Source organism: Solanum dulcamara, chromosome 12 (genome assembly GCF_947179165.1).
Source record: "Solanum dulcamara chromosome 12, daSolDulc1.2, whole genome shotgun sequence".
In the NCBI taxonomy this organism is placed as follows: Eukaryota; Viridiplantae; Streptophyta; class Magnoliopsida; order Solanales; family Solanaceae; genus Solanum; species Solanum dulcamara.
Window position 1 is genome coordinate 23037826 of NC_077248.1, and position 15181 is coordinate 23053006.

Sequence of the window (15181 nt, forward strand, 5' to 3'; positions counted from 1 at the left end):
ATAAATACCATTTGAGGGTTGTGCTCCAAACACTATAGGATAAGCAATTGTTTGCAAAATTTAGCAAGTGTGAGTTTTGGTTGAAGGAGGTGGTCTTTCTCGGTCGCATAGTGTCCAACGAGGGGATCAAGGTGGATCCTAAGAAAATAGAAGAAGTCAAGAATTGTCCTAGACCATTGTCTCTTTCAAACATTAGGAGCTTCTTGGGTCTAGCCGGTTAATATTGAAGATTCATTCAAGGGTTTTCTTTCATCTCATCTCCTATGACAAAGTTGACTCAAAAGAAGGAAAAATTCATATAGATGGATGAGTGTGAAAGGAGTTTCCAAACTTTGAAAGATCGAGTTACCTCCGCTCCTATTTTGACTCTATCGGAAGAATTAGAAGGGTTTGTGGTTTATTGTGATGCTTCGAAGATTGGTTTGGGTTGTGTCTTAATGCAAAACAGTAAGGTCATAGCCTATGCTTCTAGGCAATTGAAAGTGCATGAGCGTAACTAATCTTGAGTTGGCAACAGTTATTTTTTCTTTGAAAATTTGGCGAAACTACCTCTATAGGGCACATGTAGATGTGTATACAGACCATAAAAGTCTTCAATATGTGTTCACCCAAAAGAACCTCAATCTAAGACAAAGAAGGTAGCTATAGCTCCTCAAGGACTATGACATAAGTATGCATTATCATCTGGGTAAGCCAATGTAGTTGTTGATACACTTAGTAGAGTGTCTATGGGGAGTGTGGCCCATGTTGATGAAGAAAAGAGAGAGTTGGTGAAAGATGTTCAGCAGTTGGCTAGACTAGGGGTAAAGTTGTGCGGTACCGGTGATAGTGGTATGGTTGTCCAAAATGGGTATGAATCCTCCTTAGTGGTGGATGTTTATTTGAAACAAGACCTTGACCCGACCCTTGTCGAGTTAAAGAAGTTGGTAAAGAAAAGAAGGTAGAAGCCTTTTCACAAGGAGGAGATGGGGCGTTACATTACCAAGGTCGGTTATGTGTTATAGATATGGATGGCCTATGGAGTTTGATATTGATTGAGGCATATAATTCTGCATACTCCATTCACCCCGATTAGACGAAAATGTATCAAGACTTGAAAGATTTGTTTTAGTGGGGTGTCATGAAAAAGGACATAGCAAGGTTCGTATCCAAATGTCTGAATTGCCAACAAGTGAAAGCCGAATATCAAAGACCGGGTGGTTGAGCCCAAGATATTGAAATCCCTACTTGAAAATGGGAAGATGTGAATATGGATTTTGTAGTGGGTTTATCTCACACTCAAAAGTGACACGATTCTATTTGGATGATTGTTGAGAAAAAGACTAAGTAGGCTCACTTCCTACTGGTTAAGACTTCCTATATCGCCGAAGATTATACAAAGTTGTATATTAGGGAGTTGGTGAGATTTTATGGTGTGCCATTGTCAATTATTTTGGCTCGTGGTATTCAATTCACTTCTCACTTTTGAAGATCATTTCAAAGGGATCTCGGTACTAAAGTAAAGGTAAGCACCGCATTCCATCTTCAAACCGATGGGCAAGCCAAAAGGACAATTCAAACCCTAGAGGATATGTCAAGGGCTTGTGTGTTGGAGTTCAAAGGGAGTTGGGATGATTACCTACCGCTCATTAAATTTTCTTACAATAATAGTTACCACTCGAGTATTGAGATGGCGCCATTTGAGACTTTGTACGGAAGGCAATGTAGATCTCCAATTGGTTGATTTAAAGTAGGTGAGATGACCTTGTTAGGTACCGATTTCGTACTTGATGCTTTGGAGAAGGTGAAGATTATTAGATAAAGGTTGAAGATGGCTCAAAGCTGTCAAAAGTTATATTCTGACACTAGAAGAAGGGATCTTAAATTTAATGTAGATGATTGGGTGTATTTGAAGGTTTTACCCATGAAGGGTGTGGTTCGGTTTGGTAAGAAAGGTAAATTGAGTCCTAGGTATGTGGGGCTTTATAAAATCCTAAAGCGGGTTGGCAAAGTTGCATATGAGTTGGAATTACCTTCGGAAATGACCCTTATTCACCCGGTGTTTCATATGTCAATGTTGAGAAAATGTGTGGGAGACCTAAATCCATTGTGCCTTTGGAGGTAGTGAATGTTGGGGAGAATTTGACCTATGAAGAAGTCACAGTTGAAATTTTGGACCGGCAAGTCAAAAGATTGAGGAATAAAGAAGTTGTCCGCCAAAGTCCTTTGGAGGAATCAATAAGTCGAAAGTGCTACATGGGAAGCGGAAGTGGATATGATAAAATGTTATCCTCATCTCTTTCATTCTACTCAAGCTTAAGGTAATAAATCATTCATGTTCAAATGTTTAATACTCTTATGTTTTAGTTTTCCTAAGCCCTCATGTGCATGCATATTCATGAAGTTGAATTTCAATGTTATGTCTTATGTTTAAGTTTAAAGATCTCATGGCTGATGCATTTCAAATGTCATTGTATTCATGTTGGGTTGCTAGTCCTCGTGCCATGTTCTTTCTATGCGAACGGCTCTTATTCGAGGACGAATATTCCCAAGGGGAAGATATTATAAGACCCCAGAAACTTGGAAAGTCCTAAACCAAGGATCATAGGAGGAAATCTCAGAAAGCTACAGAAATCGGCACCAGGGGATGACCACAGAAGCCATCATGAGCCGTGGTGAAAACCAAGGACCGTGTTAAGAACCCATGGTAGAGATTTAGAGGTCCAGACTTGCAGGGAGAAGACCACAACAAAGGACCACGGACCGTGGTAAGAACCACATGGCGTGAAGACCTCTATGGTGACCCCTCCCTGAAACCCTTAGGAAACATCCCAAGGAAAGGGCCACGGATGATCACGATGGACCGTGGAGCTTTTCACGGACCTAAAAGATGGTCCGTCCAGGGGTCCCTTCATTTTTTAATATGGGCTTTAAGGTTAATTCTTTAATGTGGGAATGGATTTAGAGATGTTTTAAGGTCACAAGAATCCTTAAGCACAAAGTTAAGTTCAAAGCTTCCTTACCGGTTGAGTTTCGATGTAAGATTCTACATAAGTCAACTTTAAGAGATCATATCTCCTTGAATATATAGAATAAGATGTTCCATAACCTACCAAATCAAAGTTCTCTGAATCCTCTTTCCAAATCCACCGAGTTTTCCTCATTTGGAGTTTGAAGTAAAAGGTTATGGTCATTTTAGTGGACCTGCTCAGACAGGTGAAGACTATGGACCATGGTGGTCTTCCATGAAACGCAATACGGTCTATAGTGGTTGTCTGTGAAGGCCACGTTTTCAACCCATTTAAGACCTGGGATCACTGGTGAGAACCACGACCCATAATGCTCTTCCGTAAACCTCAGTACGATCCGAAGACTTCTCTACAATGCTTTCTGAAGTATTTTTCCAAGTCTTTTACCACGAGACCCCACCACGGTACGTGGTGGGAATGACGGACCGTGATGGTCCCCCGTGAAGTCTAATTTTGGATAGTTTTAAAAGAGGTATTTTAGTCTTCTCCTATGTTTTAACTCAAAGTGAGGTCGTTTTGAAGGAAAACTCCACCCATCTAAAAGACTAAGTCTTCCTACACTCATTTACTCTCACTCAAAATTCAAAGACTCAAACCCTAACCTCTCAAGTTCCTCTCAAGCTTTCTTCCTCCATCTCCAAGAAATATTCTAGGGTTTCACCCCAAGAAGATCAAGCCTTCATTTCGTTTCAAGTTTTTCATTCAAGAGTCTACTCCTCAAGGTATGTGGGTTTTATCCATGGGTCCTTCCACCAATGGAGCCCAAATATTTTTTTCAAACTAGCTTTTCAATTTTAAATGATGAAATCTTATGGGCTTTTACATGATGATCCCAAATGCATAGTTCATGATTTATTTGAAGTTTATTTTTTTATATTGATATATATTGACTCTCAATTTCATAAAATGAATGGTTTGCTAATGTTCTTATATGAAGGTTTGAAAGGTAGTTTTAAAGTGCATATGGTGGGTTATTTTGAAGATGTTTGATCTTATACATTTATATCACTCTCATGCATACAATTATTCTTTAAATGTATTTGAAGGTCTTTATGAAATGAACCCACCTAGTTTCTTATGATGAAGTAAAGTTCAAATTAAGTTTGACTCCAATGAATGTTTTGAAGTAAATGCTTATGAGTAGGAGTCTTCATTAAATGATTGATTGATGAAGGACTTCTTAGCCAAAGTAAGGTTTCAATGTGAAAGGACAATTCTCGTATTAAACCAAATAAAAGGGTTTAATGAGCTATTTCACCGATTGATGTTATAATGTTGAAGTTATATAATACTTATGTTTTATTAACGTTTAAATGTTATTTCGTGGGACTTGACCTAGCACCGAATGTAGTATGTAGATGGGGGCTCGACCGAAGGGATCCTCAAGTAAAGTCTCATGTTGCATTAACTATATGAAACTATAGGGTCCCTTGTTGGCCATTTTAGGCTAGTGGATCCACGATTATCCATTAAAGTTAATGTTAAATAATGTTTAAAGTTGATCGAAGTTCTATTTGATAAGTAGTCTCGTCGTGCCAACGTAGAGGGATATGTTGGATTCCATGTAATAGCCCGCATGGTCTTAAATTTTGGTTATGGTCACTTTCCCACAAAATAAATGTTTTAAGAATTCACATGATGATTTCTCATATATGTATTCACCTATGCATATTGCCTATATATGTCTATCTACTATGTTCTTCATTACATAACATACTCACATACTTAGTATATTCAAAGTACTAACGCATACTTTTGCCTACATGATATCACCATGTAGGGATGAGCGTCGTTCCATACTATCCTCTCTGTGTCTAAGTTTAGCGTTGATGCCTACCACTTTGGTGAGTTCCCATGTTCCAAGAACGGCACTCTGATCTTATCTAGCTTATGTTATGTTTAGACATTTAAATTAAGTTTGGTATTTTTGACTTAATCTTGAAGGTGAGCTAGAAACATGTCGTAGCCCCCGCCAAGACTTAATATAGAAGGTATTATTGGACATAGTAATAGATGTTATGTTGTTTTTTTACTGTTATTAACAACAAGTCCCTTAGCCTTTCTATCCCTTATGTTTCCGCTTGATTTGTTTATCATTACCAATGAAATGCTTAATGAATGCTAAGCGGCTTGGGTGAGGTACCTCCGGGTGTCTCATTCGCTGTATCACATTTGAGCCCTAGGCTTAGGTCGTGATAAGTCAACAGGGTCTTGAGTTTAAGAAAACCCTCTTCACACTCATTCGACCATATAAATGGAACATTGTGCTTGTTCAAGTTGGTAAGATGGGAAGCAATGGAAGCAAACCACTTGACGAAACGATGGTAGTATCTAACTAAACCAACAAAGCTCCTTACCTCTGAGATATTAGTGGGTCTTGCCCAACTCTTCACTGCTTCAATCTTCAGGGGATCCACCATCACTCCATCCTTAGAAACCACATGCCCAAAGAAGGACACTGAATCGAGCTAGAACTCACACTTGGAGAATTTGGCATAAAATCTCTTCTCCCTTAACAACTCCAAACCATTCTTAGATGCTCTTCATGCTCCTTTCTGCTCTTTGAGTAGATTAATATATCATCAATAAATACAATAACAAAAAGATCCAGATATGTCTAAAAGATTCCGTTCATTAGGCTCATAAAAGCAACAAACATATTTGTAAGCCCAAAAGACATTACCAAGAATTCATAGTGCCCATACCTGATTTGAAAAGCAGTCTTCAGCACATCTCTTGCTCGTATTTTGAGCTGGTAATACCCGGACCTCAATGCGAGGATAGGATACCTATTTTTAACAATCACTTTGTTCAACTGTCTGTAGTCTATGCACACACAAAGACTACCATCCTTCTTCTTTATAAATAAAACTAGAGCACCCTAAGGAGAGGCACTGGGTCTAATAAAACCTTTACCCAACAACTCCTGAAGTTGGGCCTTCAATTCCCTCAACTCAATCGGGGCCATTCTATAAGGTGGAATGGAAATGGAACGAGTGTCCAGCTCCATGTAGATACAAAAATCAATATACCTATCTGGTGGCATACCAGGCAGGTCTGTGGTAAAAACATTTATAAACACACGCACTATCGAAATAGACTCAATCGAAGGTACTTTAGAACTATCATTCTTGAGCTGTGCTAGGAAGGCTAAACAACCCTTACTTACCAGCTTCTTAGCATGAATAAAAGAGATAATCCGAACTGGGGCAGGAAGATAGTCACCCTCCCACACCAGCTGATCCATCTCAGGCTTGGCCAAGGTCACGGTATTAGCATTGCAATCTAAGATAGCAAAATTGAGAAAGTGCCAAGTCATACCCAAGATTACATCAAAGTCAACCATCTCCAGAATAATCAAATCTGCATAAGTTCTGCTCCCCATAAAAGTCACAAGACAAGACCTATACACTTTCTCAACTAGTAGAGACTCACCAACAGAAGTAGAAACATGAATAGGCATATTAAGTAAGTCACAATGCAAATCAAGTCCATCAGCAAATGCGGAAGATACATAATAAAAGGTGGATCTAGGATCAAATAATATGAAAGCCATGCGATCGCATACTAGAAGAGTACCTATAATAACAGCATCGGATGCCTCTGCCTCTGCCTCTGACCTCCCGGGGAAAGCATAACAATGGGCTTTGTCGCATGTCTGATCATTACCCCTGTTGGGCTGTACTCCAGTAGTTCTAACCTAATCGTCACCCCAGCCAGACTGGCGATCACCACGACCTTGGCAACTACGTCCTCCAAAATGATGGCCCCAACCATAGCCGCCTCCACCTCTAGCTAGTGGGGCTATGTAACCCTGATTATACAAAGTCTGACTCTGCCTTAGACAATATTTTCTGATATGTCCAGGCTCACCACATTTGTAATAAGTCTTGAGGTCAAAAGTGGGTCTCCGTGAAGACGAAGAAGATTGAAGATAACCCCTAAAATTAGAAAAGGGATGGCTAGTCTTTGATGAACCTCCATCAAAAACCTGCAATGAAGACTGAATAGGATGGACCGAATAATCTTCAGAACTCTTCCCTTTGGAGTAAGAACTACTAAACTCACCTCCCTTACAAAACTTCTTGAACGTTGTCGCCTTAGCAAAGTCATCTGGCTCACCCCCTCCACCTTTATCACAAAATCAACCACTTGCTGAAAAGATTTTACTGAAGCAGCCACCTGTAAAGCTGAAATCTATAAATATAACCTCAATCCCTTCACAAAGTGGCGAATCCGCTCTTCGGGACTAAAGCAAAGTTGAGTAGCATATCTGGCTAAGGCACGAAACTTAGCTTCATAAGCTACAATGGACATTCTCCTTTGCTCTATATTCAGGAACTCGTCTCTCCTCTTGTCCCTCAAGGTCCAGAGAATATACTTCTCCATGAAATAGTAAGAAAAGGTTGCCCAACTCATAGGTGGTGCCTCTGTTGGTCGGCACTCAATATGAGATTGCCACCATATTTTGGCGTCTTTCTGAAACTCATATATCACAAACTCAATACCAAATCGCTCTACAATATCCATCTTATGAAGCATGTTATGACAATCAATAAGGAAATCATAGGCATCCTCAGATTCAGTACCCTTAAAGATCGGGGGTTTTAAATTCAAGAACATAACAAAGAGATCATGTTAGTCACTAGTCATTGCCGGCTGTCACGATCCAAGCCTAGGGCTTATACATGATATGGCGAATGAGGAATTCGAAAGTACCTCAAACAAGCCTCTTAGCATTCTTTTAGCCTTTTATAGGTAATGATGATAAATAAACAAGCAAAAATCATAATAGTAAATTTTCAACTTACATATGTGCAATAATACCTCTAACTTTTAGATTTAACAGGGCTAAGACAAGTCCCTAGCTCACCCTCAATCATAATAGAAGAAATATCATAGTAAAATATCTCAACATATCATAAGCTAGAAAAATAAAGGAGTATTGTTCCTGAAACATAATAACTCACCAAAAGTAGTCTTCAACTGAATCTCAACTAGCCACGTGGAGGAGAACGAGAAGGAGCACTGGTCCCTACATGGTGATATCATGTAGGCAAAATAGTATGCTTTAGTACTTTGAATGTACTAAATATGTAAGGATGCATGAACATTCAGGAAACATTAAAACATTTATGTAATATGGAACATAATGTAATGCATGCATAATAAATCATATAGATATCCTTTAAAACATTCATTTTATGGAAAAATGACCATAACCGACATTTAAGACCATGCGAACTATTACATAAAATCCAACATAACCCCCTACATTGGACGGAGAGACTACTTGTCCGGTAGAACTCCGTCAACTTCATTTATTTCTTTAACTTTAACTTTAAGGGCTTTCATGGATCCATTAGTCTAAGCCTACAAGAGCTCCTATGTTGGCACATAGTTAATGAGACAAGGGGTTTCTACTAGGATTTTCTTACCAAATCTCACCTCAATGATCCATTCGGTGCTAAGTCAATCCCACGGAATAGTTTAATACTTCAAAATAGTCATAGCATATAGCTTAAAAATTCAAAATATCATATTCGGTAGAATAGCTCATTAAAATATTTGGTAATTCAAATATGCAAGTATTGTCCTTATTGCATAAAGAATATATTATTCATATCATTTCATCATTTTTTTTCATAAGACTCCCTTTTGATTATAGACATTGCTTTCATAAATATTCATTTGGAGTCAAAGTTTTTAAGTCAAACTTCATTAAAAATATAGTAAAACTAGGTGGATTCAAATCACTTCAACTTGCAAACATGTATGTAAATAAATATGCATAAATACATTGAAATCCATTAATTAAAAATCATGTTTTAACCAACCCACCATGAATTTCAAGAACCTTTAAAGAGATAAATAGATAAATTACTTGCAATCCATCAATTCATACATATGAAATCATGTTGCATCAAAATAGACCAATAATCATTAGTTTAACCATGATTCATGCTATTAAAAATAAATAAGAATTTTCCATAAGAAAATATTACCTGAACTCAAGAGATTTAATTGAAAAAGAGTTTTTGGACTACATAGATGGAAGAACTCATAGATAAACACCCACATAATTTAGAGTAAAGCTTAACGAAAATAAACATAATTTATCATATAATTAAAATACTTTAGACACGAGAGTGGAAGGAATACTCTCATTGAAACCTTACATACCTGAAATCTGAAGCTTTAGTTGGAATTGAAGGATTTAATGAACACTCTCGAGTCCTAGCTTTTCTCTTCGCTGAAATGCTTTATGTACTACCCGAAGTATATGAATCACCGGAATAGTATTTCTTCACTACTAAGAACTAAAACCATATTTGAGAATGAGTAAAGAAGTGTATAGAGAGAAGAGTTGCTTGAGAAAGCTTGATGAATAAAATGAGGAAATAAGGTTGGTATTTATAGGTGTAGAAGAAGGACCTAATAATAAATAAAAATAATTACAAAGGATGATCTTAAAAATTCAATTGAGGATTTTGATGTCATTGATGATGTCAAAGGGTTCTAGATCTTCTAGATGAGTTCTCTTTAACAGAATATTCTTTTTCGAAACTACGTTTAAACAAGATAAATTCCTTATTAGGATTTTGTGTCTTCATAAGAAATGTAGCTTTGGAAGTCTAGTTTCATGTCGTTCAAGAATAAACAAATTTGGAGCATCCTATAGTAAGATATGATTTTTCTTCTATAAACACTCCATTCCGTCACAACATCGTATCTTACAATAATTAATTTATTTGACCTACTTAACCTCCAAAACTTAAAATATGATCTTCACAAAAGTTGTAGATAATGATATTTGGGTTACTCAGAAATTTGAATCACCTAATTTGGACCATCCTATGAAAAGTTATGGCCAAAATACAAAGATTGTATTATTTTTTTTGGCGAGAATTGAAATATCGTATACAATATTTTTAGGGGATGTTACACTAGACCTGTAGCCAATCGAGGAAACATGCTAGTTCCTGAGGACGCATTCATGTTGGGAGCCACAACAGCTGCATACTGTACTCCCCTAATATAAGGCGCTGGGGGCGCTTGTCCCTGATCGGATAACCCATTAAGATAGGTGAGAACCTGGTGGATCATCTCTAGAGTAGGTTGGGGTGGTGCTTTTTTCTCATGAACCTGCTCATTGTCCACCTCAACATCCTCTCTAGCTATCTCATTAGCTGGTGGAGGGGTCGCTACTCTTTTCTTGGTTGGCCCAACTGCCTAACCTTTTTCCCTGCTAGGCTTTCTCTCACGACCTCTACCATGGCCTCTCGCTGCTACTCCTCCTCTGGCTACAGCCCCAATGGCTAGCTCAGGTGTTGTTGTTGCTCTAATTCAAACCATCTACGAAAATAGAATGAATAAGGTCAGATACAAATTTATATCACCTAGATACCAATTGGATTCAAGTAATAGCACGAAAAAAAGAAGGAATGGAGTTTTCCTAAAGTCACATAGCCTCTCGAAGAAAGTAAAACATAACCTACCTCAACCGAAGAACCGAACTCAAGCAAGCTAATTCACCAATGTCTTTCATTTCCTTAATGCCTTAGAACGTTTCCAATCTAACAAGTATATAATATTTGTAAGTAAACGGGTCCATAGACACTCATATTACTATATATCTAGCTTTAGACCCAAAAACTTACTTGAATCTATAATTAATTTCCTCAAATTCAAGCCTAGGGTTAAGCCTTAATTTCTTCCAATAACATAAATCTAATTATATTAATAAATACTACAATACACCTATTATTTAATTATCTATCTCAATATATCAAAACCTGAATTATAATGTGATAATTAAAAGAACAAAATTTAAAAGGAAACGACTGTTATAAACTAATGCGCAATAAGGATGTGAAGTGCAGAACGTTACCCCTAGCACGAAAACAGTACTTTACTTCTAGCAATTGCAGACATGAGCACTATCATTCCTACATAATCATTACTCACCATTGCCCTAATCATTAGGCCATCAAGCTTTTTAACTTTTTTCACTATAAAATATAAGTTCTATGACTGCTATTGCTATCCAACCTTAATTCCTTAGCATTTTAACCAATATATTAATTGTTGACAATAATTTTAATACAAACCCAAAGTACTTCAACACAGAAGAAAAGAACTTACCCGATGAGTTTTTGCCGCCACCCTTTCGTTCATCTCAGGTAGTTTTCTTCTCCTTTTTCTTTTCTTTTCTAAAACTCTTGTGTATTAAAAGTGTCAAATACCCCTAGCTTATTTTAATAATATGAGATAAGTGGTATAGAGTATTAAATAAATTACCACTTTAGTCCATTAATTAAATTAGTTATCTAAATTTATCCCTTAATTAAATAACCGTAGTTATTGAATAGTCTAAAATACCCATTAAAAATTTATGAAATAAATTTTTTATGAAATAAAAAGCTCTAGTACTCAAAACGATCTAATGGATCGTTACACCACCTCTATAGGGTCATGTGGATGTGTTGTGAGATCACAAAAAGTCTCCAATATGTGTTCACCCAAAATGACCTCAATCTAAGGCAAAGGAGGTGGCTTGAATTTCTCAAAGACTACGATATGAGTGTGCATTATAATCCAGGTAAAGCCAATGTGGTTGCTAATGCACTTAGTAGGGTGTCTATGAGGAGTGTAGTTCATGTCGATGAAGGGAAGAGGGAGTTGGTGAAGGATGTTCACTGGTTAGCTAGATTAGGGGTGAAGTTGAGTGGTTTCGACGATAGTGGTGTGCTTGTTCATAATGGGTCCAAATCATCTTTGATGTTGGATGTTAAGTCAATATAAGGCCTTGACCCGACATTTGTGGAGCTAAAGAAATTGGTGAAAGAAAAGAAGGTAGAGGTCTTTTCACAAGGGGGAGATGGAGTACTTCTCTACCAAGGTCGGTTATATGTTCCACATGTGGATGGCCTAAGGAGTTTGATCTTGAAGGAGGCTCACAATTCTTCATATTCTATTCACCTAAGTTCCACTAAAATGTACCGAGACTTAAAAGAACTTTATTGTGGAGTTGCATGAAAAATGACATAGCAAGGTTCGTGGCCGAATGCCCAAATTGCCAACAAGTTAAGGCCGAACATCAAAGGATGGGTAGACTAGCACAAGATATTAAAGTCCCTACTTAGAAGTGGAAAGATGTGAACATGGACTTTGTAGTGGGTTTGCCTCATACTCAAAAATGTCATGATTCGATTTGGATAATTGTCGATAGAATGATAAGTCGACTCACTTTCTACCGGTCAAGACTTCTTATATTGCCGAGGATTATTTCCTTTTTCATGCAACTCTACAATAAATTTGGGAATTGGTAAGGATGCATGGTGTAAAGTTGTCTATTATTTTGGATCGTGGTACCCAATTCACTTCTCATTTTTGGAGATCATTTCAAAAGGATCTTGACACCAAGGTGAAGCTAAGTATCGCATTCCATCCTCAAACCGATGGACAAGCCGAGCAGAAAATTCAAACCTAGAGGATATGTTAAGAGCTTGTGTGTTGGAGTTCAAAGGGAGTTTGGATGACCATCTACCGCTTATTGAGTTTGTCTATAATAATATCTATCACTCAAGTATTGAAATGGCGTCATTTGAGGCTTTGTATGGGAGGCGATGTAGGTTTCCAGATGACCTTGTTGGGTCCTAATTTGGTGTTTGATTCTTTAGAAAAGGTGAGAGTCATTAGAGAAAGGTTGAAGACGGCTCAAAGTCGCCAAAAGTCCTATTCCGATACAAGGAGAAGAGATCTTGAGTTTAATCCGAATGATTGGATATACTTGAAGGTTTCACACATGAAGGGTTTAGTTCGATTTGGTAAGAAAGTGATGTTGATCCCTAGGTATGTAGGGCCGTATAAAATCTTGAGATGTGTCGGCAAGGTTGCCTATGAATTGGAGTTGCCATTGGAAATGGTCATGGTTCATCTGGTGTTCCATATGTCTATGTTGAGGAAATGTGCGGGTGATCCAAGTTCCATTGTTCCTTTAGAAGTAGTGAATGTTGAAGAAAACTTGACCTATGAAGAGGTCCCGATTGAAATTTTGGACTGGCAAGTTAAGATATTGAGGAATAAAGAAGTTGCATCTGTCAAAGTCTTTTGGAGAAATCAACAAGTTGAAAGTGCTACATGAAAAGCGGAAAAGAATATGATAAAGCGATACCCTCATATTTTTCATTCTACTAAAGCCTAAGGTACTAAGCTATTTACGCTTGAATTGCTAAGATTCCTACGTTTTACTTTTTTCCTAAGTCTTCATATGCATGCATGTTTATGAAGTTGATTTTAAAGTCATTATTTATGTTAGAGAAAATACATAGAGTGCCCTAAACTTATACATATTTTTAAATAGATACCTAAAGTTTGCGGGGGTCCTATTACCCCATTGAACCATTTTCAACCATTATAAATACATCATTTTGACAACAATGCTAATCTCAAAGCTGGTGCGTGTCTTCACTCCCAAATAAAATAATATAATTTTATTTTTTGTTACCCATTGATAAAGGATCGGATAAAACCCGAATCTGTTCACATTTTTATCCTCAAACCCAACTGGATAACTCATTTCACTCTCCTTTTTGTCCTTCTTTCCTCTCAAACTACTGTGAAATTCTTTTTTAAAAAGTTGATGGCACCATAAACAAGAAAAAATCAATTGCAAATTAAAGTGAAACAAGGAATAGACATGATGTTTAGATTATCAATTGGTCATGGGGTGTTGATCCAAAAGCTTGCTCGACATATTTTGTATCTTTATCATATACTCGAAAAATTGTTCACTCTCTATTGGCTCCAATTATATTTATTTTTTTAAGAAATTTTGAAGTCTAGAGTTGCAAATCGATCAAATTTCACTAATTAAATTATGGGTATTTTTTGGCTGTTTCAGATTGAATTTCGGTGGAGAGATTTAGTTGCAACTAGTTACACAGTGTTCGCCGCCGGCGAAGAATTTCATCGACTTCTAGTTGGGTTCTCCTTCGATGGCGGCGGCAACTAATTTTACTATTTTATCCTCTGATTTCTTCTCCTCCTCCTTGGCCGGCAGGGGTGGCAGTGGAACAGTATGAGCATCTTCAACAACTACTTCAACTTTGCTAAAGTCTATTGCTCAGGATTTGGGAGTTCTTCACATTTTTTGCTCTCTTCATTAAATGAAGAAGATGTAGTAATTTGGGATTCAAATTGGCAATACTACGCGCCATTTTTGCACTGATTTGGAGTTGAGTTTTATTTATTCACGCGCTTCTCAAATGTGATATCACAGTTGATGTAAAAATGGGTTAAAATGGTGTCTTTATAATGGTTGAAAACGGTTTTGTGTGATAATAGAACCCCCGCAAACTTTAGGTGTCCACTTAAAAAACAGGTTTAAGTTTAGGGGGGACTTTATGTATTTTCTCTTTATGTTAAGTATGAAAGTCTCATGGTTTATACATGTGTATGTGTTATTGTACTCTTGTTGGGTTGCTAGTCCTCATTTTCGTGTCTTTTCTATACTAGTAAAATCACATTCGAGGACGAATGTTTCAAATGGAGAGATATTGTATGATTTCGAAAGTTGAAAAGTCCTAAAACGAGGAACAATGGATGAAATTCTAGAAAAATGCAGACCTTGTCACTAGGTGATGACCACGAAGGTCATCATGGTCCGTAGTCAGAACCACGGATCGTGATGAGCACCGTGGTGGTGGTTCTAAATCCCAGTCCTGCAGGGAAGGGACCACAGACCATGGTGAGCACCACGGATCGTAGTACCTTCCGTGGTGACCCCTCCCCTAAGGCCCTTACGAAACCTTCCTAGGGAGAGACCACAATTGACCACCACGGCCCGTGTAGCCCTTCACGGACCGTGGTGGGTTCCTTGGTAGTCACTATTGTCGGTCCTGCACCACGTCCATGTTTCACGGACCATGATGCCCTCCACGGATAATGAAGATCTCCGTGGAGGAAGTATTGAAACTTTCCATGCAAACCCCCAAGATTTCTCCTCTAAGTTAATTATTATGGAACACCACCATGGGCAGTGGTGATGATCACGAACCATGATGGGTCCTCCGTACAACTGAGTCCAGACAATTTTAAAAAGAATTTTTGGTCTTTTTGTGTATTTTATCAGCAAAGTGAGGTCATTTGGGGGGCTAAATCTAACCTAT

The 15181-nt window shown here is 37.7% G+C and overlaps 1 protein-coding gene across 1 annotated transcript; it reads right to left on the bottom strand.

Annotated features, from left to right (window-relative positions):
• Positions 1-5889: 5889 nt before the first annotated feature.
• Positions 5890-7538, bottom strand: LOC129875684 (uncharacterized). The gene is made up of 4 exons (XM_055950954.1): positions 7233-7538; positions 7077-7190; positions 6720-6999; positions 5890-6293 (listed from the first exon to the last, which is right to left on the bottom strand). The coding sequence occupies exons 1-4, from the start codon at positions 7536-7538 to the stop codon at positions 5890-5892; spliced, it is 1104 nt and encodes a 367-aa protein (XP_055806929.1).
• Positions 7539-15181: the final 7643 nt, after the last annotated feature.

Coding starts and splice junctions, on each gene's coding strand:
- LOC129875684 (XM_055950954.1), bottom strand. CDS start 7,538: ATGGATATTGTAGAGCGATTTGGTATTGAGTTTGTGATATATGAGTTT. Junction 7,191..7,232: donor AAGAGCGGATTCGCCACTTT/GTGAAGGGATTG, acceptor TCAGCTTTACAG/GTGGCTGCTTCAGTAAAATC. Junction 7,000..7,076: donor CAAGAAGTTTTGTAAGGGAG/GTGAGTTTAGTA, acceptor TCTTCATTGCAG/GTTTTTGATGGAGGTTCATC.